This window comes from Capsicum annuum, chromosome 8 (genome assembly GCF_002878395.1).
Source record: "Capsicum annuum cultivar UCD-10X-F1 chromosome 8, UCD10Xv1.1, whole genome shotgun sequence".
Lineage (NCBI taxonomy): Eukaryota > Viridiplantae > Streptophyta > Magnoliopsida > Solanales > Solanaceae > Capsicum > Capsicum annuum.
In genome coordinates, this window is record NC_061118.1 from 44,003,235 (window position 1) to 44,029,273 (window position 26,039).

General features: G+C 36.7%; 1 protein-coding gene across 10 annotated transcripts in view; it reads right to left on the bottom strand.

Annotated features, from left to right (window-relative positions):
* The window catches only part of LOC107846697 (guanine nucleotide exchange factor SPIKE 1), a 100,313-nt gene that overhangs the window by 43,042 nt on the left and 31,232 nt on the right, over positions 1-26,039 (bottom strand). For 8 of the 10 annotated variants that reach the window (XM_047395421.1, XM_047395420.1, XM_016691020.2 and 5 more), the window contains 7 exons: positions 14,725-14,794; positions 12,361-12,522; positions 9,226-9,333; positions 9,016-9,053; positions 8,736-8,880; positions 6,821-6,947; positions 3,143-3,196 (listed from right to left, as the gene is read on the bottom strand). In XM_047395421.1, the coding sequence (XP_047251377.1) occupies positions 3,143-3,196; positions 6,821-6,947; positions 8,736-8,880; positions 9,016-9,053; positions 9,226-9,333; positions 12,361-12,522; positions 14,725-14,794 (704 nt within the window). The remainder of the gene's footprint in view (positions 1-3,142; positions 3,197-6,820; positions 6,948-8,735; positions 8,881-9,015; positions 9,054-9,225; positions 9,334-12,360; positions 12,523-14,724; positions 14,795-26,039) is intronic. The other 2 variants (XM_016691039.2, XM_016691042.2) reach the window with 1 other exon arrangement.

Genomic DNA, 26,039 nt, shown 5'->3' on the forward strand with positions numbered 1-26,039 from the left:
CGGACATAGATGAATTAGACTACCTAGCTTCAACCTTAAATGAAAATGATTAGAGACTATCATGTATAAGAGACATATGTAGCAAGGTGTGAGCAAAACTACCAACTTCCATTGTAAAATTTTCATTTTTCATCTAGCATTACACTAGAACATCCCATTCCAAGAAAATATTATCATAAGTGAGAAGAGATTCCCTTCTACAACCCTTCGTCACTCGAACGAACCCAATGAATAAATGGAAAACCTAAGAGTGGAGACAAAAGTTCTTGTTCATCACTCCACCACCTGCGCTCCCCAAGTTTCAACTCAACATCCATTTTATCAGTTGGAGTTACAAAACTCCCAAGTAAAAACATCATTTCAGTTAGAATAGGAATAGGAATAGGATTCTACATAATGTCCTGCAGGTAAAAGAGTAGTAATGTAGCTTCTATATATAAGGCTCAATGTAATAATGTAAAACAACACATCTTAACCATTGGTTTTTATCAGAGACATTGGAAAATAACAGAGAAAAAATATTAAGAGAAAAATACTGCCATGAGGCCAAAGGGAATTATTTTTATTCAGCTTTGTTGAACTCTACATTTATGAGAAAAAAAGCATTAAAAACATGATAATAAACTAGCCTAGAATATCTTCAGAAAACATTTTTAACTAGTAACTAAGAAATAGGAAAATCCAACTAACAACCTATTAACTAGGATTTATTCAAAAAACTAAAGCAGCAACATAAAATTACTGCAATTCAAAAGCAATAACTCTAACATTAACAATATTTTCAAGTCTTTTCCTCACATGGTATTATAGCCACAGTAAGAAAAAACCAGGGCTGTTCGTGTGTCTTTCTGGTGACTCCTCGGGTTTAATTTACGTCACTTAACTTTCGGGGTGTGTTGTGTGAAAACCAACACCACCCTTGGATCCAGCAAGTTTAACAAACACGGAAGAATCTCCCGCAAAAACTCATGAGCCCGCACGCGCCTGTCTAAGTTCTGACATCTGCGACGCGTCTAACACACGTACAAGCGTGTGAGGCTGTTTTCACGAATTTTTTTTTCTATTAGGGTCACGTAGTGATTCAAACCCTACCCCACTAATCAAATCCCTATCCCAACATTCTCTAGTAGGCAGATTGAGTTTTCCGGCAAAATTTTTAGCTTTTCCAACTTTTTCCATTCGTTGCTTTGAGTCGAGGCCGTCCAACTATTTCGAGCAGAGCCCACCAACCGTTGATTTAGGGTTCAATCGGATTCATTTTTCCGGTAAAATATGTGTTTTCTGATGGTATCTCAAATTTTTCTTTTGCATTGTGGATCTTGACTAAAGTGCTTACAACCCTCATTATTTCCCGACTCTAACAGCAACTACCAATCATTTCCTGCAAACCTCTGAGTTATAATTTGTGATTATTTGCTTGGAACTCTCTTCAATTCAATCATATATTTTGGATTTGTCGTTTTTACTTTAAAAATATGAGAGTTGGAAATTCAAGTTCTATGATTACCTCAAAACCCTTTATGAGAACAAAAAATCAAACATCACAATCTATGAAGAATCGATGACGTGGTCATTTGGAAAGATCTCGACCTAATTGTAGTTATTGTAATAGGTTTGGATACACACGTGAAGTATGACATTCTCTGCATGGTCGGTCACCCAAGAATGCTCATGTTGCTCAGACTAACACAGAAGGTAATCAATAGGTTTATACATAGGAACGGGAATACAACGAGTTCCTACAGTTTCAAACAAGTATGCAAACGTCTCTACAAGTAACCTCTGTTGCTCAGCCTAATACCTCCATTGTTGGTAATTCTTTTGCTAGGTGTTTCACAGTCTAATAATCTTGGACCATGGGTGGGTCGTGGACTCGAGCACCTTTGCTCCTATTAATGGTTATAAATCATTTTTATCCCGTATTATTTATTCAAGTCTCTTCCCATCATTACTTTAAAAGCAAAAGGAGTTAAACAAGCTAATCCCCTGTCATTTATCACTATAAACTTTATTCTTTATGGCCCTATTTGTCCTTTTAATCTTGCATCTATCCGTCGTGGCCTAAATTGTGCCATAATATTTCTTGATGATTATTCTATTATGCATGACCACAAAACGAGACTAACAATTGGCATAGGACATTAATACCAAAGCCTTTACTACCTTACCTATCCTGATTTCCTCCATAGCATGTCTATTTACAACCCCTCCAGACTTGATCCACCAACATTTGGAACATCCAAATTTATCCAAACTACAAAATATGGTGCCTAGTTTGTCCACATTAAATCGTGTGATGTGTCAACTTCACACACTCTAAGAGTTGTGTAGAGTCAATTTGTTCGTTAGTCCATCTGATATTTGGGGTCTCAACCTTCGGATTTCAATATTTTGTTAATCTCATTGATAATTATCCAAGATGTACTGGATTTTCTTAATAAAAGATTATTTTGAGATTTTTTTCCATAATCAAGTGTTTTGTACTGAAATACAAAATCAATTCAGCATTTCTATTTGTACTTTTCATATTGATAATGCCTTAAGATATTTATCCTAGTTTCAGCAGATTATGACTCACCAAGAAATTATTCATCAAACATTGTGACCATAAATCCTGTAGCAGAAAGGAAAAATAGGCACCTCATTGATAAGTTTACACTTTGCATATTGTTTTCCTGGTACAATAAGGACTTTACTTTCCTTGTACTTATCATTAACCTCCCTTATTTTTTGTTGTTTCCTTTTTTTATTAGAATAGGGGTTGTCTTTTCCTAACTTTATGTGATAGCTATAAAAACTTGGTAGGCTCATCTTGGAGCTGGGGAAGTGTTTTGGATGGCGAAAGGTGACAAGAGGTGACAAGGCCCAGCTCGCCACATTGCGAAGCGAGCGCCTTTCGAAAGTGCGGTGACAATTAATACAAAAAAATTAAAATAATATATAAATGATCAAAAAACAATTTTTACATAATACATATGCTTATTGTTAGTTTGTTAAAACTGTAATACTGTTACAGAGGAAGAAAAATAGAAGAAGAAGAAGAGAAAAAGAGGAAAAAAAAAACAGTATGTCAATCGAGTAGCTGGAGCCGTCGGATTAAGAAAAAGAAGAAAGAAGAAAAAAAATAAAAATCAATACTTACCAATAGCTGGAGTCGCCGGAGTAGTTGTCGCCGGTCGCCGGAGTTGAAGTCGGACTTGTGAGATGGTAGATGGTAGCAGCCGCAGTCGCCAATCGAGTAAGTTGGTAGAGCCAAAATAGGAAAATAAGCCCTAAAATTAGCCTTTAACCCTAAAACCCTAACATTTAAAAAATAAATAAAAAGGTGACGCCAGTGTCGCCTCGCCATGTCGCCTCTCGTAAAGGCGTCGCCTTTTGGATGTCGCAGCGCTACGACGACAAGAGGCGACTATGCCTCACCTCGCCTCTCCATTCGCCATTGCCTACGTGGCGAGCGTCTTTTACAACACTGAGTAGGGGGTCTATCGGAAACAGCCTCTCTATCTCACCTCTGAGATAGTGGTATGGACTGCATACACTTACCCTACCCGAACCCCACTTGGTGGAAATATACTGGGTATGTTGTCGTCGTCGTCGTCGTCGTCGTTGTATGATTACAAGCACCTTTGGAAATCTTATAATTCGGATTGAACTTGGTAATATCTTGGGCTCTTGTTGAAAATTAATTTTTTAAGTTCAATCTGGAAAAAGGATTCCCAATCTCAGGTGACTGTAATTAGAATATGCAAAATCTCCTCCCAAAGATAATTCTACCAAGTATTTATAACTATAGAAAAGAATAGGCAAACACAATCCCTATTTTGATAATGAAAAGAAATAGCTATAAATAAGGAAAAGATATAATGCAAAGAGGAAAAGAAAGTTCCTATGGGAACAATAACGGAAGTAGAAACCAACACAGAAAAGGAAACAAGACGACTACTCTTGGAAAGAAAATATAAACCAATTTAGTAAACGAAACAAGAAATCACATTTTTAGAAGAAAACATGAAACAACACAGAGATGCTTTATCTTTACAATTTTGAATTCTGTGCTTCAGTGCAATCCAAGACTCCAAGCTATCCAGTCACATCAACAACATTCCCTAGATACCTAATATGATATCACAGTTCCAGGGGATTATCTCACACCAAATAAAGTTGTGTTGTTGGGAAAAGGAGATCAGGCTAAAAGTGTACCTACCCAACCAGTTGTTTTGAGTTCAAGAATTCTCTTTCCTTAGTTGAGGCTTTCAGTAGGTTCATTTGATAAGATATGACTTGTGGGTATGGGTGGCATGGGTCCCAAGGAACTCCGGAGCGTTTGGGAGTATTTGAACCTGAACTAGTGGCCTTGAGTTCGTAGAGTTGACCAAAGTCTAACAATTTGAGTAAACAAGCTTAGATGCATGATTTAAAGGTTATGGTAAGTCCACGTGAAGAGTTTGAACTTGTCTGGAAACCAACATCATTTGGTCGGACTTCTGCAATAGTTTGTCATTCCGGGCATGTGAGGTCCAAATGAGAATCCGATAGTTAGACGAAAATTGCAATGATGTTTAAATGTGATCTGCAATTTTTTATTTCATTCCGATGAGTTTCAGGACGGGTTTTGAATGTGTTTAGTGGTTTGGTGTTGTTTTGAGCATAAAAGTGTAATAACAACTCAAAGGTCAGATTTCAATTCTAGAGATCGAAATTTAATTTTGAGACTTCTGGGAGTTTGAGAATGATTTATAGGAGTGATCTGAAAAATTTAGTGTCACTCTAATAAGTCCCACTCGGGTTTTCAACGCGAAACGTGCCATTAAATCCTTAATGAGCGGAAACAAAATCGCATCATGCAAACGAGCTTAGAATCATGGCTTGAAAGTTCCAATAGGTTTGTATGACAATTTAGAATTTTGTTGAATGAATTGGATGGATCCCGAGGGGATTGGGAGTGATTCAAACATTTTAAGTTGAAAACTAGTTATTTTGAAGATTAAGAGTTGATCACGGTCAAATATGTGTCTCCGGACGACCTTGAAATGGTGATTTGAGAGCTCCAACAAGTGAGCAGGGTGATTTCAGAGTAATTTGCATGTTTAGGTTGCATCTGAAGAGGCTCGGGTGAGTGTCAGCGTGTCGGGAGCAAGTTTTGAAATATTTAAAGTGCTGAAATCTGAAAAGTTCGGAATTGGTTTGCCTACAGGTTTGGGTTGTAGATGACATCACGGTTTAGGGGAATTTGGGTCGTAACAAAAAGACCATCCAATTAAGATCACTAATATAATTACAAAACACCACAACTGCTTTTCCTTGATCATATACAAAAGATCAGTTTTCTTCTTTTTTTTTCCTATATTGTAATTTCCCCATTTTTCTTCTTTATTGCAACTTGCCACTTGTGGGAATATACTAAAAAGTGATTGAAACATTTGAAGGACTTCGCAGTAACTTCCCATGGGACTCAATGGAACGCATTAAAAAGTTTCATCTTATGAATTGGAGAGTTACCACACCTCCAACGGAATGGGAAGGGGGCTTGGAGTGAAAGATCTTCAGGTGTACAACAAATCTTTGTTAGGAAAGTGGATCTGGAGATTGGATGGAGGAAAATGCTTTTTGGGGGGCGGTGGTAGCGGACAAATATGGTACAATGGATGGTGGATGGAGAACGAGAAACATTGTAACTCCATTCGGGTGTGGTTTGTGGAGGGGTATCATGATGGGGTGGGAAGCTTTTTATCAATGCATCTCGTTTAAGGTTCGGGGTGGAATTAGGATTATTTTTTGGGTACATAAGTGATGTAGGGAGGTCGAGTTGAAGGAAGCTTTTCCTAGTTTATACCGCATTTCTTGCCATAGAGAGATGACAGTCCAACAAACTTGTAGGTTTCATGAGGGTGCTATTCACTGGGATTTAAGATTCAAAAGGTACCTTCATGATTGGGAGATGGAAGGAATTCACAGTCCGTTAGAGCGTTTGTATTGGCTAGACACATCAAACAACTTGCTAGATGCATAAAGGTGGCAGGAGAGTGGTGACAGCTTATTCACTATTAGCTCTTCTTATAAGAGGTTTAATAGTGAGAGTGGAAGGTACCTTTCCTAATGAATTCATTTAGATAGAGCACCAAGGAAGGTTTGTTTCTTTTTATGATTGGCGGCAAGGGGATGATATTAACAACGAAGAATCTGAGAAAGAAGAAAATCACTCATGTCAATTGGTGCTTCGTATGTAAAAGTACCGGCAAAAGTGTAGATCATTTTTTCCTGCATTGTAAGGTGGCTATTCGGTTATGAAGGGTGGTCCTAAAATTGTTTAGGACGCAATGGGTCATAACAGGCACAGTGAAGGAGGCTTTGCAAAGTTGGACTCTCAAAAGAGGGAAGGAAAGCAAGAGAGCATGGAGTGTTGTCCCCTTGGTAGTCATGTCGATTATTTGGAAAGAGACGAATAGGAGGGCTTTTGAAGGGGTAGAACTTGATTTCGTAAAGTTAAAGAGTAGGGTTTTGTACCTAGTTTACTTTTGGTGTACTTGCGAGGTCCCTATTTGTATAGAGGATTGGACTTCTTTTATTGAGAACCATATTTTGGTGTAGGTTCTCTTCTTTTGGCATATGTATATCGGGTTTTCCTCCAAATGTTAATAAGTGGCTTTGTTGTTATTGTTGTTGACACACAAAAGGAAAACAATGAATATAGTTGTTATAAAGACCTTATTTGAATGCACTTTTCAGGCAAGGGGATTTAAGAAGAAGCAGGATTAGATGATTACAAAAACATATGATAATAATAATAACGAAAATAGTAACATGCCCAATAGGCAATTACCCGATGGAAGATTGTGATAAAAGGATCGAGCCTGCTCCAGCGCCATTGACTTGACAATTAGCTCAAGAAAAAACCAAGCCATTGCCAGGACATCATCATAGACAGGCCCAACGCGGTACCCTTTTGCCTGTAACAGAAACCAAAGTAGTTAAAACAATAATACAGAAAACAAAAAGAAGTGAATAGTTCTGTTGTTTCCAAACATCAGACATCATGTACATGAGTCCTTTCCTATGACACTAATGTTTTTTTTTATAAAGGTAAAATAAATATTTATTATTCAATATCCAGTAAACTAAGCTAGCAATGACATGCAGACAACATGATATATGAGGATCCAACAGATACCTACTAAATAAGACTAATGATGCAGGAGAATCTTGAAGAGAACTTTCTGATTTGATAGACCCCTGCTAACTCCCTTTTGAGTATTTTGTGTTTTCCCTGATGCTGTCAATGTTATGTCTAACTAACAAACCTTATCTTTTTTTGTCCTAGTTGATTAGTATAAACCATGTAACGGTGCTAGGTCAAGACTAGGGCTACGTATCACTTATGAATACACTGCCACAGGGTTCTTTCTGTTTTACTGGATGAAGAGTTCTATGCCCTATAGGCTTCTGAACCTAGAAGCAATTATTTACCTTACAGTTTCTCTTCATTTCCTTAAGAAAGTTGCTTTATCCTTTCGGATTCTGCACTTAAATCTCTATAATTCAGCTACTATTAAAGAAGATTTTCAAACCTGGAAATCCAGCAGCTCCACCCAAACAAATGACAAATAATTATCTGAAACTTATGTGACGAGCTAGCTATGCTACTTTACCTCAACATCCATTCAGATCACAGTTGAAAGACCGGATACATCATACCTTACATTGAGTATTGACAGTTGAAAACAAAAGGATGGCTGGGCCAAATTATTGTGTGTTTGCTGCTGTACAGTGAGTGGAGAAATTTTCATTCACCAATTTCTCATCATCCACGACAGTATCCAATCTTTCTCCTCTAGATATAACTTTCTATTCTATTTAGTATATAAAGTGATTGATAATAATTGCAGAAGGATGGTGAGAGATTCGAGAACAAAACAATGACCGAAATACTTGTTTGTGAACATTTCCCTGAAGAGGATCATGAACGGTGACTAGATGGGAAAAGGTAGATAACAGAAGACTAGTTGTCAGAAACCCAAGACAGAACTCTCCGAGACTAACAGCACCAACGCTGCATAGACAACCAACTAGCAACAAGCAGCTGCCTCGAACCACAAGGGTTACAAATTACAATATCAAAATTCACCCTTTTAAGCATTGAGAGAATTATCAGTTTCCATCTCTTGCCAGCTTTCCTGCCCTATTTCTACAAGTTGGAGTGCCAGAAAACACACACACACAAAAAAAAAAAAAAAGAGAAAAGGAAACGCGTTAAATAAATTAACTAATGACGTAACAGTCCCTGAGATTCACCACAAACATATTCTCATCAAAACATACTCCATCTAAAATTTGTATAATATTACGTATTTTCTTTTAGCAATAAAAGTAAAGCTTAAATATTAACTCTATGACACATGCAGCATTGCAGCTAAATTAAGATGAAGCAGCACAACAATTGCTCTCTTTATATTTGAAGGTTCCTTATTTTATATTTGAGTTTTTGCATTGTATTATATGGTCTAAGTACAAGAACACTAGAATCACATTACGAGAGCTTCTTCTAATTGTCGGCTCCAATACGAATATGGACACCGGGAGGGAAACCAAAGAAAATAAAGTTCTTTTGAGTTTCTAATCCTTACATTGCCATTAGCTTTCCAGTAAGCATCAACTTGAATTTAAGGCTAAACACCTCACCCACCCACACCCACCCACCCACACACACCCCAAAAAGAAGTGCATGTCACTAATTTTACCTTACTGCGAGCCAAACTTCCCCACACTGTGGACAAACCAGGATAGACTGGCGTCTGGTGGCCCCCAAAATCATCAAAAGCATAATCAACAAAGTTAACTAGGAAAGCATTTCTCTCAGCTTCATCAACCGACTCTTGATGCACCCTACAGGTAGAGATCTAATGTTATTAATAGAGGATAACCATGTTAACATAGCTGTGTGAGTGCAATATAATTTCTTACTCCTGAAACCTTTTTACTATCTTTTAAACCAAGCCATAGAGAAATTATAAAATATACCTTGTTAAAATATTAACCGTAGCTCTAAAGGCAGCAACCTGAAAGTAGAAAGTGAAAAAAGAAACCTCAGTATTTACCATTTAGAATTGTGCTGCAGAACCCAACAGATGAAAACAATTGTGAAGGGAGAAAAAGAGGTACAGTATTTGAGAAGCAAGTGAAACAAAAAGGCGGGTATCATGATAAGCACCAGCAATGATTGTCTCAAACCTGAAGAGTCTCTCCCCCATTACCAATAAGATGGAGAAGCATGTTTAAGATTGGATAAAGAAATTGAAGCAAAGCAGTGGAATCAACATTCTTCAAACTATTGATAGCCTGCAAAAGTTGGATAACTTTAAGTACCATTTCATCACAATGCATAGTTGAAAAGCAACAGGTTCAGAGCTTCCAATTCTTTTCAGCGACTACCAAGCAGAACATTATCAGGGATAGAAGATGAATTTCACCCTACAAGCTGAATTAGACATCATGACAGCTTTGGAAAGAGAGAAAGAGAGAACTTTTACTGAACTGGTCATTAAAAACTAACAAGAGCGCTCCTTATGCAGGAGGTACAAGTTATATGAAACAAGCAAAGCTTCCAAGTTCTTCGGGTTCCTAATTAGAATATCTTATTCTTAGTTATTCTCTTGACTTCATCAATGACATAACCATTGAATTTGTATATTAAAATTTGAACAGGAGGTCAGAAATAAAGTTAGCTTAGTACTTCCCTGAGACAAAACGGACTTGGCATTGCCGAGCAACTTACTTGGCCATGGTGGGACAGTTAATCGATAAAAAATGGTTGGATTAAGGATATGTATGCTACCAGTTTGAGCACATTGCTGGCAATCCATGGTGCCAACTAGCCGATTATGTGAGGATGATATTTCCCTAACGAAAAATAGAGGTAGACCAGACAAATCAACTGATGCAAACTGCTGGCTTGATAAATTATCTTATAAGATTGAGGAATACTCAGATTTCGAGTAGTGATTTGACAGGTCAGCTAACTTGGAGTAATATTGTCAAAATATTCCATGGGTGTGAGGCACATAGGACTGAAACAGAGATGGAGTTGAAATTTCAGATTGCGTGTATGAAAGACAAAGGACGAGGTTATAACCATTGTTTTCATCTCGAAAAAATGAATCAAAACCGAGCTGAATGACGAAGAACATGATAGATGGACGAAGAAAAGTGACGAGCTGAAGCCAGAATAGTCGTGGCCCATGGGGAATAAAAGAATAGTAAAACAATAAACTAATTTAAAAGAACAGCCAAACTAAATGGAAGCTACTTAGATTTTAAGAAGAATTTGGCCAAGCTAAGAGGAAGCTAATTGCCAGATGTACTTATTAATGTGCCAGTTATAAAGGTTGTAAATAAATTAGCATGTTTAAAAGATTCTAAATACCATTAAGACTCTTTTCTAAGGCTGCATTTGTTTTTATTAATATTAAGACGTCTGAATCTGAATGCACATTTGATGATTAAGATGTTGTCTCTAGATATGAACACTGGGTGATTAAAACGGCTTGATTTTAGCATCTGAATGTAAATATTTTATTTATTTAAAAACATAATAAATATACAATTCAAAAAGAACCTAACTAATATGAGAAATATAATTTAAAAAATAAATTTGGTAATTGAATAATACGACAACAATAACATAATTGATATAGCCCCTCAAGATAAAATTTTAACAATATACTAGTAATATATATTACATCAATAATATATTTATAGAAAATATAATATAATATAATATAATAACATCATTATCTAATAAAATATATAGTTGATAGTCCCTCCGTCCATTTTTATTTGTCCACCATCAACTTGACAAAAATTTTAAGAAACAATAAATAATAGATATAATTTTACTACATCGCACTTTGAATATATATTTAGTGTTTTGAATAGTAGTATTAGCAATAGGGACAAAATGGACACAAATGATAAACTATTCATTGCTCTTTAAAATTGGACAAATATTCTTGAACACCTATTTTTAGTGTACTAGACAAGTAAAAATAAACAGAGGGAGTAATATTCTAAATTATATTCAATAATGATATTAAAACAATATGATTGTTGTATCAAATGGTTTGCCGGGGAAGCGTCATCAGTTATTAGCATTTAACATTACTGAATGGGTCTTTAGACTTTAGCGTAGGTCTGACCGGTTCAAACCTAATAAGACCCATTAAATGGTAAAAAAAATTAAAAAACAAATGAACTTAATGGCTATTTAGATTCAAACCTCCGTTAAGTGCAAAAACAGAAGGTCTTAATGGGGTTTGAATCTGATTTATTCAGACTTTAGCACATAAAGTTAATTTATTTTTTTACCACTTAATGGGTCTTATTAGGTCTGAATTGGTCAGACCCGTGCTAAAGTATGAAGACCAATTCAGTGCTCTTTATTACGCAAAATGTTAAATACTAACAACTAATGACGCTTCTTCGGCAAACCATTTGATACAACAATCATATTGCTTTAATATTAATATTTAATATAATTTAGATTATTCCTCCATCAGTTTATTTTTACTTGTCCATTATACTAAAAATAGGTGTTCAATAATATTTATCCAATTTAAAAAATAATGGATAATTTCTGATTGTGTCCATTTTATCTTTATTATTAAAAACTATTCCAAACACTAAATTTATTATATTCAAAGTGTGATATAGTAAAATTATATCTATTATTTATTGCTACTTAAAATTGTGTCAAGTCAATAGTAGACAAGTGAAAATGGACGGAGAAACTATTAACTATACATTTTATATTTTATTAGTTAATGATCTTATTATTTTAACATTTTCTCAAAATATAATATTGATATAATACATATTTCTGGTATATTGTTAAAATTTTATTTTGAGGGACTATATTAATTATCTTAATGTTATCGTATTGTTCAAATACGACATTTATTTTATTAAATTATATTTTTTAAAATTAATAATTGTTTTATTTGAATTGTATACTTACTATGTTTATACATTAATAAATCATTACATTCAGATGTTAAGAAACAAAGAGTCTCTTAATCATTCAGTGTTCGAATCTAGAGACAACATCTTAATTATCAGATATGCATTCAGATTCAGGCGTCTAAATCTTAATAAAAACAAATATAGCCAAAAGTCCAAACAAATGGGGCCTTAGTATCTGATTACCAAGATAGTTCCCTACTACCAATTTCTCTATATTTCCGTTGATTTTTAAGTTCCAGGAATATTCAGTCCTTTTCAGTTAACTTTTCAAATAAATCAACAAACAGAAAAGGGGAATGAAGTCCCAACTTTTGTACAGTACGGTCAATGCAACACTAGTTATGTTACCTCAAGAAGCTCAGATCCCCAAGGGGGGCTTGTCCGTAGAGTATGCCTATCATACTCGAGGAAAAAGTCCCTAATGCGCTCACTCACTGGGTATAATGATGAACATAGTCGTAACCGAAGCTTGAAGATATTCTTTCCATCCTCCAAGTAATCCAGCCTCTCCTACAAGAAAGGAAACATAAAGAAATTATCACGTCATCAGGACTATCATGCGAGTTACCTGTCAAAAATAAAACGAACATAACCAAAAGAGTAAAATCCAATGGGAGTTGACCAAATGGCTAAGTTCGGACGAAAACTAATCATCAGGTGGAAGCTGCCTAAGAAAAAAAACAATTATCTATGGCTAGGAAGAGAAAGAGCAATATAGCTGTTCCAGATATTATCTCCGCTGAAAAAATAGTGATTCAAGATAAAACATCAACAACATGCTGAGTGTATTCCCAGAAAGTGGGTTTGGGTTTATGGGGAGGGTAGAGTGTACGCAGTCCTTGCCTCTACCCTCAGAGGTGAGGTAGAGAGGCTGGTTCGGATAGGCCTCGGCTCAAGGCAAAAAGTGTCTAGAAAAAGACGTAAACGAATTACAAAGAGATAATAAGTTTAGTAGTAACAAAACACCAGATGGTAACAGAACGGTACTACAACAAAATAAAACTCAATTGATCTACCCAAAACAACATATATCAACAAAAATCCAAGAACAAGAAACTACAAGCGTAGAACTATGACTACTAGTAAGGAAAACAAGACAAAGCAATCTTACATGTTAGCATGGACGCACTCCCACCTACTAACCTTCTACCATTAGTCGTGTCCTCCATACCTTCCTATCTAACGAATTTTAATTCAAAAGATACGAAAGGAAACTAAAGAAAAGTGTAGGCTATGTCTGGTTCACAATCAAAATGATCTGACAGAAGTTCTTCAAAAGATAGAGACAGGAAATTCGAAAATAACTCATTGTTGAAGATTGGCGAGCATTGTGATGCAGTTGGTACATCAGGTTTAAAAAAAATAGGAAAAGGGAATCTGGAAAGAGAAAGATTAAGATTTCATGTGCAGGACGAAAGCAACAGGAAAGAGAAGGTATGGCATTGAAAGTTCAACAAGTTCATTTTTTTTTAAATAACCGTGGTGTCCAGGTCTGCTTTCGGGCACCTCGATTAAATCCACGGGATACCTGTCACCTCCCATCAACAACAGATACCAAGATAACTCTATCCACCAAGGATACGGCACATGGAACAAACCACCTATTCAAAAGTTCATAACACCCATCAGATGCTTCAAAACTATCAAGTCAAAGATTACTGGCTATAGTAGGCTTGTTGAGTCTACGACTCAATATCACAATGAGTAAACAATAAAGAGCATACTGATTCTTAGAGTTCTAAGATTCTTCTAGAGCAGTTAAGGAGTCAATTAAGAGCACATAGGTTGAGTATGTCTCCATAAGAATAGGTAGGTTGAGTAGGTTCCTTTAGAGATTGTAAGAGGTGTTCAAAATCTGTAGAAATATGGACGACATGTTCGTCAAAAAGAAATCACACTAAGAACAGATTGCAGTAGACCACTATAAGTCGCTTAAACCTTGAGGAAAAGTAGGACAATCTATATCTTTTGGTATTCACATCTTCATGGCAAGATTAAGGTGGAGGACGTTCCGCACTTATTGCTTTCATTGCACAATTGCATACAAGTGTTAATGCAATGAACGTTTGGGATTGGCATTGAGAGGGTAATGCCATTAACAATCACAGAGATGTCAGTCTAGTGGAAGTTCAAAAGAAGGAGCAAAAGAGAACATCTCAAGTAGCACTTTTGGCGCTCAGGTGGCAATTTGGAAAGAAAGAAAAGGATAGAGTATGAAGGAAGTGAAACAATTATGTAGATATTAGCATAATCTTCATGATTTTTTCCATATTTCGATTATATATACTTTCCAATCAGTGTTGGTGATTGGATGCTCCAAGTAAAATATCATGTTCCTATAGGGCTCTTTACTTCTTTTATTTTTTGTGAATACCTTGATGCAGTGCTTTCCTCATCATACCCAAAATAATCTTCGTGAAAAAGTGTGTAAAAACTTTTCCACAAAAAGCAAAATAACTTGGAATATTCAAATAGAGAAGATTTCAATCTCGAACACTGACGAGCTACCCTAGCCCTAGTACTGCAGCTATAAACCATCAGTCTAGAAGGAAAAGAAATTGAACTCCCAGAAGAAGAGATGAAATAAGAAGCTGAACAACGAAATAAACTCCCCAATGAAACATTAGAATATCAGTTCATACACCAAGCACAACTAGATCATAAAGAGTATGGATGGAAGGTTAACGATATCAAACATGATTTGAAACAAACCTTGCCACTTTCTTGAAGATAATGCGGAACCAATTCTTTCATGATTGGCAAGGATATCTCAGATCTGAACCTGCATGAAAATCCAGCAAGTCAAAATCCCACACTTCTCAAGAGAATATACATTGGCAAGATAGAGCTTTAATTATCATCCCAAGAAAAGTAAGCAGAACAACTAGTACAGAACACGCACACGCCCCCCAAAGGGTAACGAATAAGTAATTGTCGTAACAATAAATTGCAAAAGTAGCAGGTCTAAATGTTTTCCCAGAAAGGAAAATAAACAAATGATTGGCAGTGATAAATTACAATAAGTAGCAGATCTAAGAGTTTTCTCATACATGTTTTTTTTTTGAACAAGGTAAATTGAGTTTTCTCATACATGTTACCCTAATTCATGTTCTGTTGGATGGGATGGCCATGGAAATAATCTACACAAAAGAAATCCTGTTATCCCAAAAACTAACCCAGAGCTGCCGCATTATGTATTGACATTTAAGCAGTAAAAGAAATCGACTATGCATCAACCCAAGATCAGTTGGCGCAGCTAAAGAGCATAATGACATAAGAAGGTTTCGAGCTCAAGCCACTCACGACAACTAGCAACTAACTCTAGAATGCTACATTTATTTATGCAGCAAATAAAGCTAAAAGCAACTAAATCTACCAGAGCTGTTCTTCAATATTCTTTTGTTTGTTGCTATAGTAAACACTGTTCTCTGTATCTACCATCATTCTCATTTGAGTGACAATCTCCTTTTATTATAGGGCAAGGATTTTATTGATGTATGATAGGAGGAGAAAACTCTAGTATACAACACACAAAAACAAAATATTAGACAAATATGACACCCTACATCGATAACCCACATCAATTGGGACCTGAACACACACCAAGGATGTGGCAAATAAAAATATTCTTTAAACAATATGAAGCAAATCAGTATGCCTTCAAAAGCTTGCCAGTTTCTTTTTCTTCATGTTGTCCTGATATGTGCCAAAGGGACAATTTCCCATGGCTCTTCTCCTTTCTATGTTGAAGCCAAACTGTGAAATAACTCTCTAATCGCTCTTGACATACCCTCTTTACGACGAGGACCCAAAATTGTAGTTCATAGTCATGCACCAATTGCAATGAAGTAGAACATGATTCACATGTTTCCTTGTGCTTTTACTCATGAAGCATGGATTGACATAAACAATGTTCCAGTTTCTCATGTTCTCTTAAGTGAGTATGGCTTTCCACCAACCAGACCAAAACATAAAAGCTTTCCGGGGTACTATGGAAGTCATGTTGCTCTGGGGGGAATTTATATCATCAATTAACAAGTATGAGATGGAATGATTTCACACTAACCGCCTATTGCTTTGGCCCTTCCAATTTCTTCTCTATGCGAGAACTGGTTGAAGAGATCCTGGAAATTTTTTTCGCTGAGGAGTGCACTGAAATTTCAGTTTCTAGGTCATATATTCATTAATAAAGTAAATAAAGCTTTCGTTAGTTACAAGAAACTCCGGTATATAAGTCCCATACCAGAAAAGCAGAAAACTACAAAAATGCATGGTTATCTACAAATGACACTTCATTCCTTGATACAAACAAATCCATGGGTGCATCAAAAAGATGAGAGATTAAAGGCTATTCTTAAAATGTACAAAATCATGTCCAGTTCCTTCAAAAGCTATGATATTTCTCTCTTCACAGTCCACACAACACACATAAGAGCCAATGAAACAATATGCCATTCCCACTGAATAAACATCGCTTCTCGTCCCAAGCATAGTCCGCATAAGACCAAACCATCCTAGAATCTCTGACCATAACCGTGATGCTACATGGCAAAACTAGGAGGTGTTCCACACCCTCGCGAATTTTTGTGCAAGAAACACCATCCAACGTAGGATGATCCTCCTTTGACTCAGGTTGTCGGCTGTCAAGATCACTCCTCTAGCCGCCAGCCATATAAAAAACACTTTAGGCAACCTGGAAACCAAACAGCGAAGTGCAGGGAGGTTCTCCTCTCTGGCTAGCATCTTAACATAAACACATGTCATTCTCTAACTTCCATCTCTATGAATTATGTGTATCTTATGACAAGTTTTGTTTATAAAGCATTTCTTGAAACTAGAAATTCTTTTCTCTCCCAATCCTGAAGGTTTCTACTTAAATGGAGATGCTACAGTTGTGATCTCCGAAAATTTTGGACTGTCAATTCCTTTTGGCATGAAATTTTTAAAGATGCTTTGGAAACTTCCTCTCAAAATGTTAACCCCACACCACTAGTATCTCCAGGTACTAACCAACTCCTATTCCCAGCCTTGGAAGTTATATAGCCCATTAAGCTCTTTTAATACCCCTTTAGTGTAATTTTCCAAAGAGCCACCCATAAAGGAGTAATAATGTTTATAGTTCATCAACCTCTTTCCATAGTTCCATATTTTTTTGGTATCCCCTCATTCCATAGTGCATGTTCCTCTATTCCAAATCTCCATAGCCAGGAGATGCTCAAGATTTGAAATAAGACGGAATGTGCGGAATGGAAATTCTGACACTAAAATGAGAAATTAAAGATAAAAGGATAGAAAGGTAGAGACACAAATTGAAATCAAGGCAACCAATACTATATTAAAGTAACGACCTCCATAATATTCAAGATAAATATCTAAACCTCAAAAACAAGACACAAAAATGGGACTAATAGGCAACCATGGTTATGCTAAAATCAAGACCTCCTATTAAGAACATCAAACAAGCACTTGTACTATCGAGACATAACAGAGGAATGATATCCTCAAGCAAGCAATCCCATCAACATTTCCTAGCAACTATGGTCTTAGCCTCAACTCTCTCAAAAGTTTCACCCATCAATTCATCATATCAAAATAGTCTATCTAAAATGAGTTATTCTCCCTTATTTATAGCCTATACTAATACTTACAAAAATACCCTTAATGAATTATGAGTCTTCTGTGCATAAGACTTGCATGTCAAGAATAGTCACTTTGCCTCCATAGCCCTTTTCTATTTTTTTTTTTTGCCTTTATTCCTTGTACTTCCACTTTAGCATATTCTCGAGCTTCAATTCTTCAATCCATGATATTGATGAAACTTGACTTGCATTAGTCTCCCTTTTTGAAAAGGATTCGTCCCCGAATCTAAACCTTGAAGCTCACATGAAAGATCTTCTTTACCTAGGGATGAGAAACCCCCAAACATTTAAATGTTCTTGTTCCAACTCCTTTGTACCAAGATTTGAACTAAAAAATTCATTTGGGAAGAAACTGAGTTGAAATCTAAGGAGAAAATGCTCAAACAATGTGGAAAAAAATCTTGAAAAAGAGCTGAAAATTATCCCAAAATGCACAACAAAAGAAAACTTGAGAAGCTGCCAAGAAATTGTACCCTTGTACTTCCTTCCATGTCTTTTTCCTCTCTGTTTGGATCAACAGCCAAAACATTTTCTCTCTTTCTTTTTGGATCTAACACAGATTTTTGAATATTCTTCTTCAAGACATGAAGATTATGAAGAAAACTCAAGAAGACAATGAACTTTAAAATTTACAACTTGTTCGTTTCAACTCGAAATTTGATAAATTTGAAATCTAGGCTCCCTTCATCGTGGAAACCCACCTCCAACACCTTTTAACCTCCAATTCCAAGCTAAAATTTTCAAATCTAGAAACTCATTTGCAATTTCTTCAAGTCATGAAGAACTCCATGAACAACACCCAAATCAAAATCCTAATGGATTTCTACTCCTTTTCCACTCAAATTTCAGATTTGAACTCCAAATGTGAAGAACAAACCTCAATACTAAAGAGCCTCCAATTTCACCTAGATCTACAAATCCACTTCACCTTCTTCAAACTCAACAACGGTGAAATTTAGAAACACCTCGAAATCAATCCAAATTTCAAATCTAAACACAAAAAACACTAGAGAATACGAATCTAGTGTCAAAAACAACAAATTAAACACAAAAGTTTTTAGATTTGTGTTTTTGATGAATTTTATTTTATTTTTTTTGAATTTTTGACATTAAGAACCTAGGATTGAGATCCATAAAGTGAATCACTAATTTGGCTCTGATACCAAATGACACAAGACGAAATGTGCGGAATGAAAATCCTGACACTAAAATGAGAAATTAAAGAAAAAGGCTAGAAAGGTAGAGACACAAATTGAAATCAAGGCAACCAATACTATATTAAAGTAAAGATCTATCAAGATAAATATCTAAACCTCAAAAGCGACACACAAAAATGGAACTAATAGGCAACCATGGTTATACTAAAATCAAGACCTCCTATTAAGAACATCAAACAAGCACCTGTACTATCGAGACATCTCAGAGGAATAATATCCTCGAGCAAGCAATCCCATCAACATTTCCTAGCAACTATGGTCTTAGCCTCAACTCTCTCAAGAGTTTCACCTATCAATTCATCATATCAAAATAGTCTATCTCAAATGAGTTATTCTCCCTTATTTATAATCAATACTAATACTTACAAAAATAACCTTAATGAAATAAGAGTCTTCTATGCATAAGACTTGCATGTCAAAAATAGAAACTTTGCCTCCATTGCCCTTTTCTGTTTTTTTTTTTTTTTGCCTTTATTCCTTGTACTTCCACTTTAGCAGATTCTTCTTCAATTCATGATATTGATGAAACTTGACTTGCATCATTCTTTGTTTTTTGAAAAGGATTTGTCCTCGAATCTAAAGAGAGAAAAAGGCTATGGGCACAAAGTGGCTATTCTTGACATGTAAGTCTCATACTTAGAAGACTCTTATTTCATTAAGGGTATTTTGTAATTATTAGTGTAGGCTATAAATAAAGGAGAATAACTCATTTGAGATAAACTATTTTGATACGATAAAATTGATGAGTGGAACTCTTGAGAGAGTTGAGGCTAAGGCCATAGTTGCTAGAAAATGTTGATAGGATTGCTTGCTTGAGAATATCATTCCTCTTGAGAGTGTTGATAGTATAGATATTTGTTTGGTGTTCTTAATAGGAGGTCTTGATTTTAGTATAATCATGGTTGTCTATTAGTCCCATTCTTGTGTCTTGCTTTTGAGGTTTAGATATTTATCCTGAATATTAAGGTCTTTACTTTATTATAGTATTGGTTCCCTTGATTTCAATTTGTGTCTCTACCTTTCTATCCTTTTATCTTTCAACAACAAACCCAGTATATTCCCACATAGCGGGGCCTGGGGAGAGTAAAATGTACACAGTCCATACCACTACCTCTGAAGAAGTAGAGAGGTTGTTTCCGATAGACCCCCGGCTCAAGACAAAGGACCGTAGACAAAAGTCGCAGGCACACAACATAATAACAATAACAGAGATACAACAACCACAAAAATAAAGTACATTAACCAACAAAGGACACCCCCTCCCCCCAACCCTAGCATTACTAACCAAGCTACACCAAACTCTCTTAACTACAGCTTAAGACTTGACCACACACCTAAGCCCTCTATCCTAATATTCTTCCCCCAAACCTTCCTATCGAGCGTCATGTCCTCAGTGAGTCGTAACTGCTCCAAGTCCCGTCTAATCACTCCTCTCCATTATTTCTTCGGTCTACCCCTAACCCGCTTGAAACCATCCAAGGCCAACCTCTCACACCTACGAACTGGGGCACCCATGCCCCTTCTTTAATTTCTCATTCTAGTGCCAGGATTTCCATTCCGCACATTCCATCTTGTATCAAGATTGCTGCAAAGTTTCTACCTAGAAATACTCCGTGTGCCACTTGCCGCTTGAAAATTCGACTATCACTATTTTGTGCATTATCTTATAACTGAAAAGTTTGGCGCATAATTCAAAACTCATTGAATAAAAAGCTTGTCTTGGCTCCATTATGTTCCTTTAGATTAACGTTATCACTATTTTATCATATATTCTCATTATTCTCCTCCATCTCCACCTTCATAATCCAAGTTAATTATCATAGTCCTTCACCCTCTCATTGAGTGCTTCGTATTTGTTTCGAACTCTCATCTACAATGCCTGGTGCCTAGTCCACAAGACCAAATTTACATATTCACTCCCCATTTGGTCCTAGGTGAAAACCTTTATTGGATTGAATAAGCGTTTAAAAGAATGATCTCCATTGGATTGACCCAAAGCAATAAGGGACATTCGGCTCAACAAAATGAAAGTAACTTTTAAACTTCAATCCTAGGAAATGATTATACAAATAAGGCTACGTGTTTGGATATAAGCATTGAAACAAAAAATAAGTAGTTGATGCCTGTCAAAATAACTAAAATGTCTTTAGAACTCTTAATACTAGAAGTAGGTAAGTACAATTCCAAAAATACTAGAAGTGTGTAAGTTATTAAAAGATCTCCCATTCTAACCTATTTGTTGTATCCGGGCCTTCGTGCATAGCATGGACATATAAATCGAATGGAAAATTTTCTGCAAATAGATTCAATTACAAACTAAATTGTCTTTAAGTTCTAAATTATTTAGACAAGCTTGTTTTTTATTAATATAAATTATTTGATTAAATAAACAATAATAAATAATGTTTGCAAGGGAAAACATACTTAAATAGTGCAAAATATTCACATGAAAACTACACGTGTCTTGGCTGCTTCCACCAAAAAGAAAAGGCAACCATACCAAAAAGAAGTACCTCACCAAACATTTTTGGGAAAAGCATAGTTTCTCCTTTAAAAATTACCATCTTACAAGCATTATTAGCAATCAAACCACATATAACCGTACACAAATCATTACTTTGATTTTCCACTTGATATGCCAACATCAGGATTAAGAAGTGGAACATATCTCACTTTCACAGTTCAAAGTGCATCATCCACCTTTCATTCCACTTTAATGTAATTGTGAATGGCAATAATAGCAAGTATGATATCCCTTTGAATTCAATGTTACAGCAGTGGATGTCTTCAAAATCATACCAATTGCCTTCTCAAATATGTGTTCTACAATATTTCTAGAAGAAGAATGCAAATACTTAATTATTTTTATGTCCTCTTAGAGCTTGCAGCTATCGTGCCACATCTCGATGGAACTTTGTTGGGTGGTATCTCACAATCTTCCTCTTTGTAGGGAGCAAAATACACCTGCATATATGTATATTTTGCATCACACAAATAGTACTTGTTCTCCAATGGATTGAGAAAGTTGAGCTCTAGCCTTAGGTGCAAGGACCTTACCATATATAGCACTAATAGCCGCCCCACCCCCCCACCCCCCCCCCCCCCCACCCCCCCCCCCCCCAATTCTTTTCAACTGGGGAAAATGTAACATACATACATATTGAAGCTAAGAACAGCAAGAATATTGTGTGTTTGACAAACCATATACCTTGGGGTAATCTTGCTTTCATATATATATACACAAATGAATCTAATTTAAGTTTGCAAAAGTGAAAAACTTATGTTACAATGTAAAAATTCAATAAAGTTAAATTATATAAAAAATTGTTACATATTGCAAAGAGAGGAGATATCTTGTACAGTTGTACCATCATTATGACTTGTGTGTGGTTATAGTATGTCTTGCAAGCTCATAAAAGACCTCTAAAACATAATGAAAGCGCAGAACCCAAGGGGGTGTGGCCTAGTGGTCAATAAAGTGGGTTGAGAACTTGAGGTCACAGGTTCAAATCCCAGAAGAGACCAAAATACTGTGTGTTTGCATAAATAACCAAACATTTACCACCTCAAACGATAGCAAAGAATCTCATTTTTCATATTATCTCTTTGATAGAACATTCCTAGAGGATCTTAGATATGCAGCAAGTTACCTTACCTAGTATTTGTATTTTTCACAATACATCAAAGATAGTTTTGTTGCTTTGTTTTTTTTTGGGTAAAGGGGAGTAGTGTATTTCATTTATAAACAAGGCCAAGTTGGTCATATACAATGGAAAAAGACAAACTACAGAACACACAAAATCTGATTCTCTACAGAGTCCACCCATTCTTCTATACAAGGCACCAAAAGAAAATGAGAGGCGGAGGCTCTTCCTCACCCGAGAAAAACTAGATTCTACCCCCTCAAAAGAATGCATTCCTATTTCTCTCTAAGCAAATAACCCACATCAACGCAAAAGGGATCAAATTCCAAGTCCTATGTCTTCTCCTAATCCCTCTTTTTCAACAAAACGTTATTCAAATTATGTCTCATGGAAATATGACGTCCTCCCAGATAGGAGTTTCACGTAGAAAGATTTACTAGAGAAAGTTCATTGTTCATCAAACCCAGCACAAAGCAGGTGAAGGGTGGTCGTCAACCTTTGGGGGTCAGTCACCTCCAATCGTGGAAATGCCTTCTAAATCTCAAGTCTCAAAAAGTCTCAACATCATGAATCTCCCTAATCTGTTTGGCCGACATGTCTCTTTGGCACGACATTCAATACAAAATCTGAAAATCATCTTTCAATAAGCTATCCCCACACCACCTGTCCCCAAAAGTAAACTCTCCTCCCATTTCCAACCTTGAATGAGATATTTCTATTGAAATCATCTCATCCTTTCATTATATTCCTCCACAAACTACATCCAAAAGGCATAGTGACATCTCTAGTTCTCCAACCCCCCCTTCCATTACACCATATTTATCAACTATCACCCATCTCCAAAAGGCTTGAACCTCCAACCGAAAAGCCAAAGCCATTTTCCCAACAAAGCTTTGTTAAACACCGCCAAATCTTTAATTTTAAGATCTCCCCATGTTTTAGGAGAAGTGACATTCTTCCAATGCACCAAGTGAAATTCCTTTTCCCATCCGATCCATCCCAAAGGAAATTTCCGCGCAACCTCTCTAGTTTTCCTATGACCGAAGCCGGAGCCTGGAACAAAGACATGAAGTAAGTGGGTATACTCAATAAAGTGCTCTTAATAAGCACCTATTTTCCTTTTTTAGACAAGTGTCTCTCCCGCTGATCTCTTCTCAACCCTCCGAAGAACCGAATTCCACACCAAAACATCCTTTTTTAAGGCACCCAGCGGTAGTCCAAGATAGGTAGTCGGGAGCTCCACCACCCTGCAGTTCAAAACCTAAGCAAGCATCGCAATTTCAACCACGTCCTCGACAGGAAAAATAGCACACTTACTCAAATTAATTTTAAGGCCCGACACCACCTGAAACCAAGTAAGCGTTTGTCCTAAATGATCCAGTTGGTTCATATATGCATCACAACAAACCACAATATCGTCTACAAATAATAAGTAAGAAAACAGCACTGTTCCAACACCCTCAATCACTGCATTAAACCCCATTAAAAAACCTCCCAAGACAGATTTGTCTATCATCCTACTCAAAGCTTCCATAACAAGGATGAACAGGCTCAGAGATAAAGGATCCCCTTGTCTCAGGCCCCTAGAACTTCCAAAAAAATCCGCATGGATTGCCATTCACCAAAACTGAATCTCACGGAAGAAATGCAAAAGTTGATCTATTTTCCCCCAAATCCTATTTGAGTTGTGATGTAATCTAGGAAACTCCCGCACACATGATTGTAGGCCTTCTCAAGATCAAGCTTGCACAACACACCCGGCACTCCTTGTTTGGCACTCCTAGCTTTCTCCTTGAATCAACCACTTCATTTGAAACCAAAATTGCATCCAAAATCTATTTACCCTGTAGAAAAGCATTTTGCAAAGTAGATATAATCACATCCAACACCTTTTTAAGTCTTATGGACAACACCTTAGAAATGATCTTATAAATGTTGCCCACTAGACTAATAGGTCTATAACCCTTCGTGCACGAAGCTCTCTCGCGCTTAAGGATAATGACAACAAACGAAGCATTCAAGCTCTTTTCAAATTCACTCCTCTCTGGAAACTCAGCAATAGTATCCATCACATCAGTTTGACTATCCCCGCAATTCTGGAAGAAAGCCAAAGAGAAACCATCAAGTCTGGAGGTTTGTCACCCGCACTCCCTCCACCGCCCTTTACTCCTCTTCCTCTTTGATTGCCCTTTCCAACCACTCACACTCCTCCTCGTCAGCATGACTAAAACCCAATCTCCCCCAACTTCGGCCTCCAGTTTGTTTCTTCCTAAGCAATCGTCTATAATAGTCTACAATTGCCCTTTCTACTTCCTCCTCCCAACGTGCACCACCCTATTAACCTCCACTAATTCTATAAAGTTGCTTCTTCTATTTGCGACCGTTACCCAGTGAAAAAACTTTGTATTAGAATCCCCTACCTCCAACCATAACGCCCTCGATTTTTATCTTCAACTGATCTCCTGATCTCCTGAGCTAAAACCAACACCTTTAGCTCTCTTTTCAACCTCACTTTTCTTTCTCCCTCAGTTTTAGCTCCTTCTCCACTTCAAACCTCTTTAACTCCCCCACTTCAAACATAATTTCTCTCATCTTCACCGCCACCCCACCAAACACTTCTTTATTCCACCCCTTTTAAGTCTTTTCTTAAGCAATCTCAGCTTTTTGGCAAGCCTAAAAGAAGGCCTCTCCTCTAGCGCATAACTGCTCCATCATCCGACCACTCTTATCGTTGAAATCATCCACTCTTAACCATATGTTCTCAATTCTAAAAGGAGACCTCGTCCATCTCCTTCTGCTACAATCCAACAAAATAGAATAATGATTTGAAACCAATCTTAGAAGAGAAATTTTGATCAAAGGCAAAATAGACAAGAGAATGATTATCAATAAACTCCGAGAACTCCTCTATTATCCTCGAGACCACCCTACCCTTCATTCTCTCTTCTGGGAAGCTAACGGTATTAAAATCCCTACCTAGCACCCAAGGAATCCCCCCTCTCCAAGCCATCTCCTCCTAATTCTTCACAAAAACTAAGATGCCCCCAAAACCCCACTCTGACCCATTGCCAATGTTTCTAAAACGCGCCCCTAACATGAACTCCCCCTCGTAGACCTCTAGACATTCCACCTTTCTATCATCCCAAAGCAAAAGAATTCAACCAGCACTTCCCCGAGCTGAAATATTATCACACTTCACCCACCTTCCCCATACACTCTTGATCTCTCAGTCAGTCTTCATTTTTGTTTCTTGGATACATATCACATCTACCCCCATTCTCTAAACCCTACTTTAATTCTCTAAACCCTACTTTAATGGTGGCCCTCTTATTAGGGTCGTTCAAGCCCTTTACATTCCAAGAAATAATTTTAACATCCACGGATACCAGAAGTAACTTCTTCCCCACCCCTCTCCTTCCCAAAAACCCCATCATTTTTCTTACTTTTATCTCTCCTTTTATAAACTATTAGTTTTCTTTCTCTCATTATCCTTAACTGGACCCCATTGCCTCCCCTTCCTGGGCCCT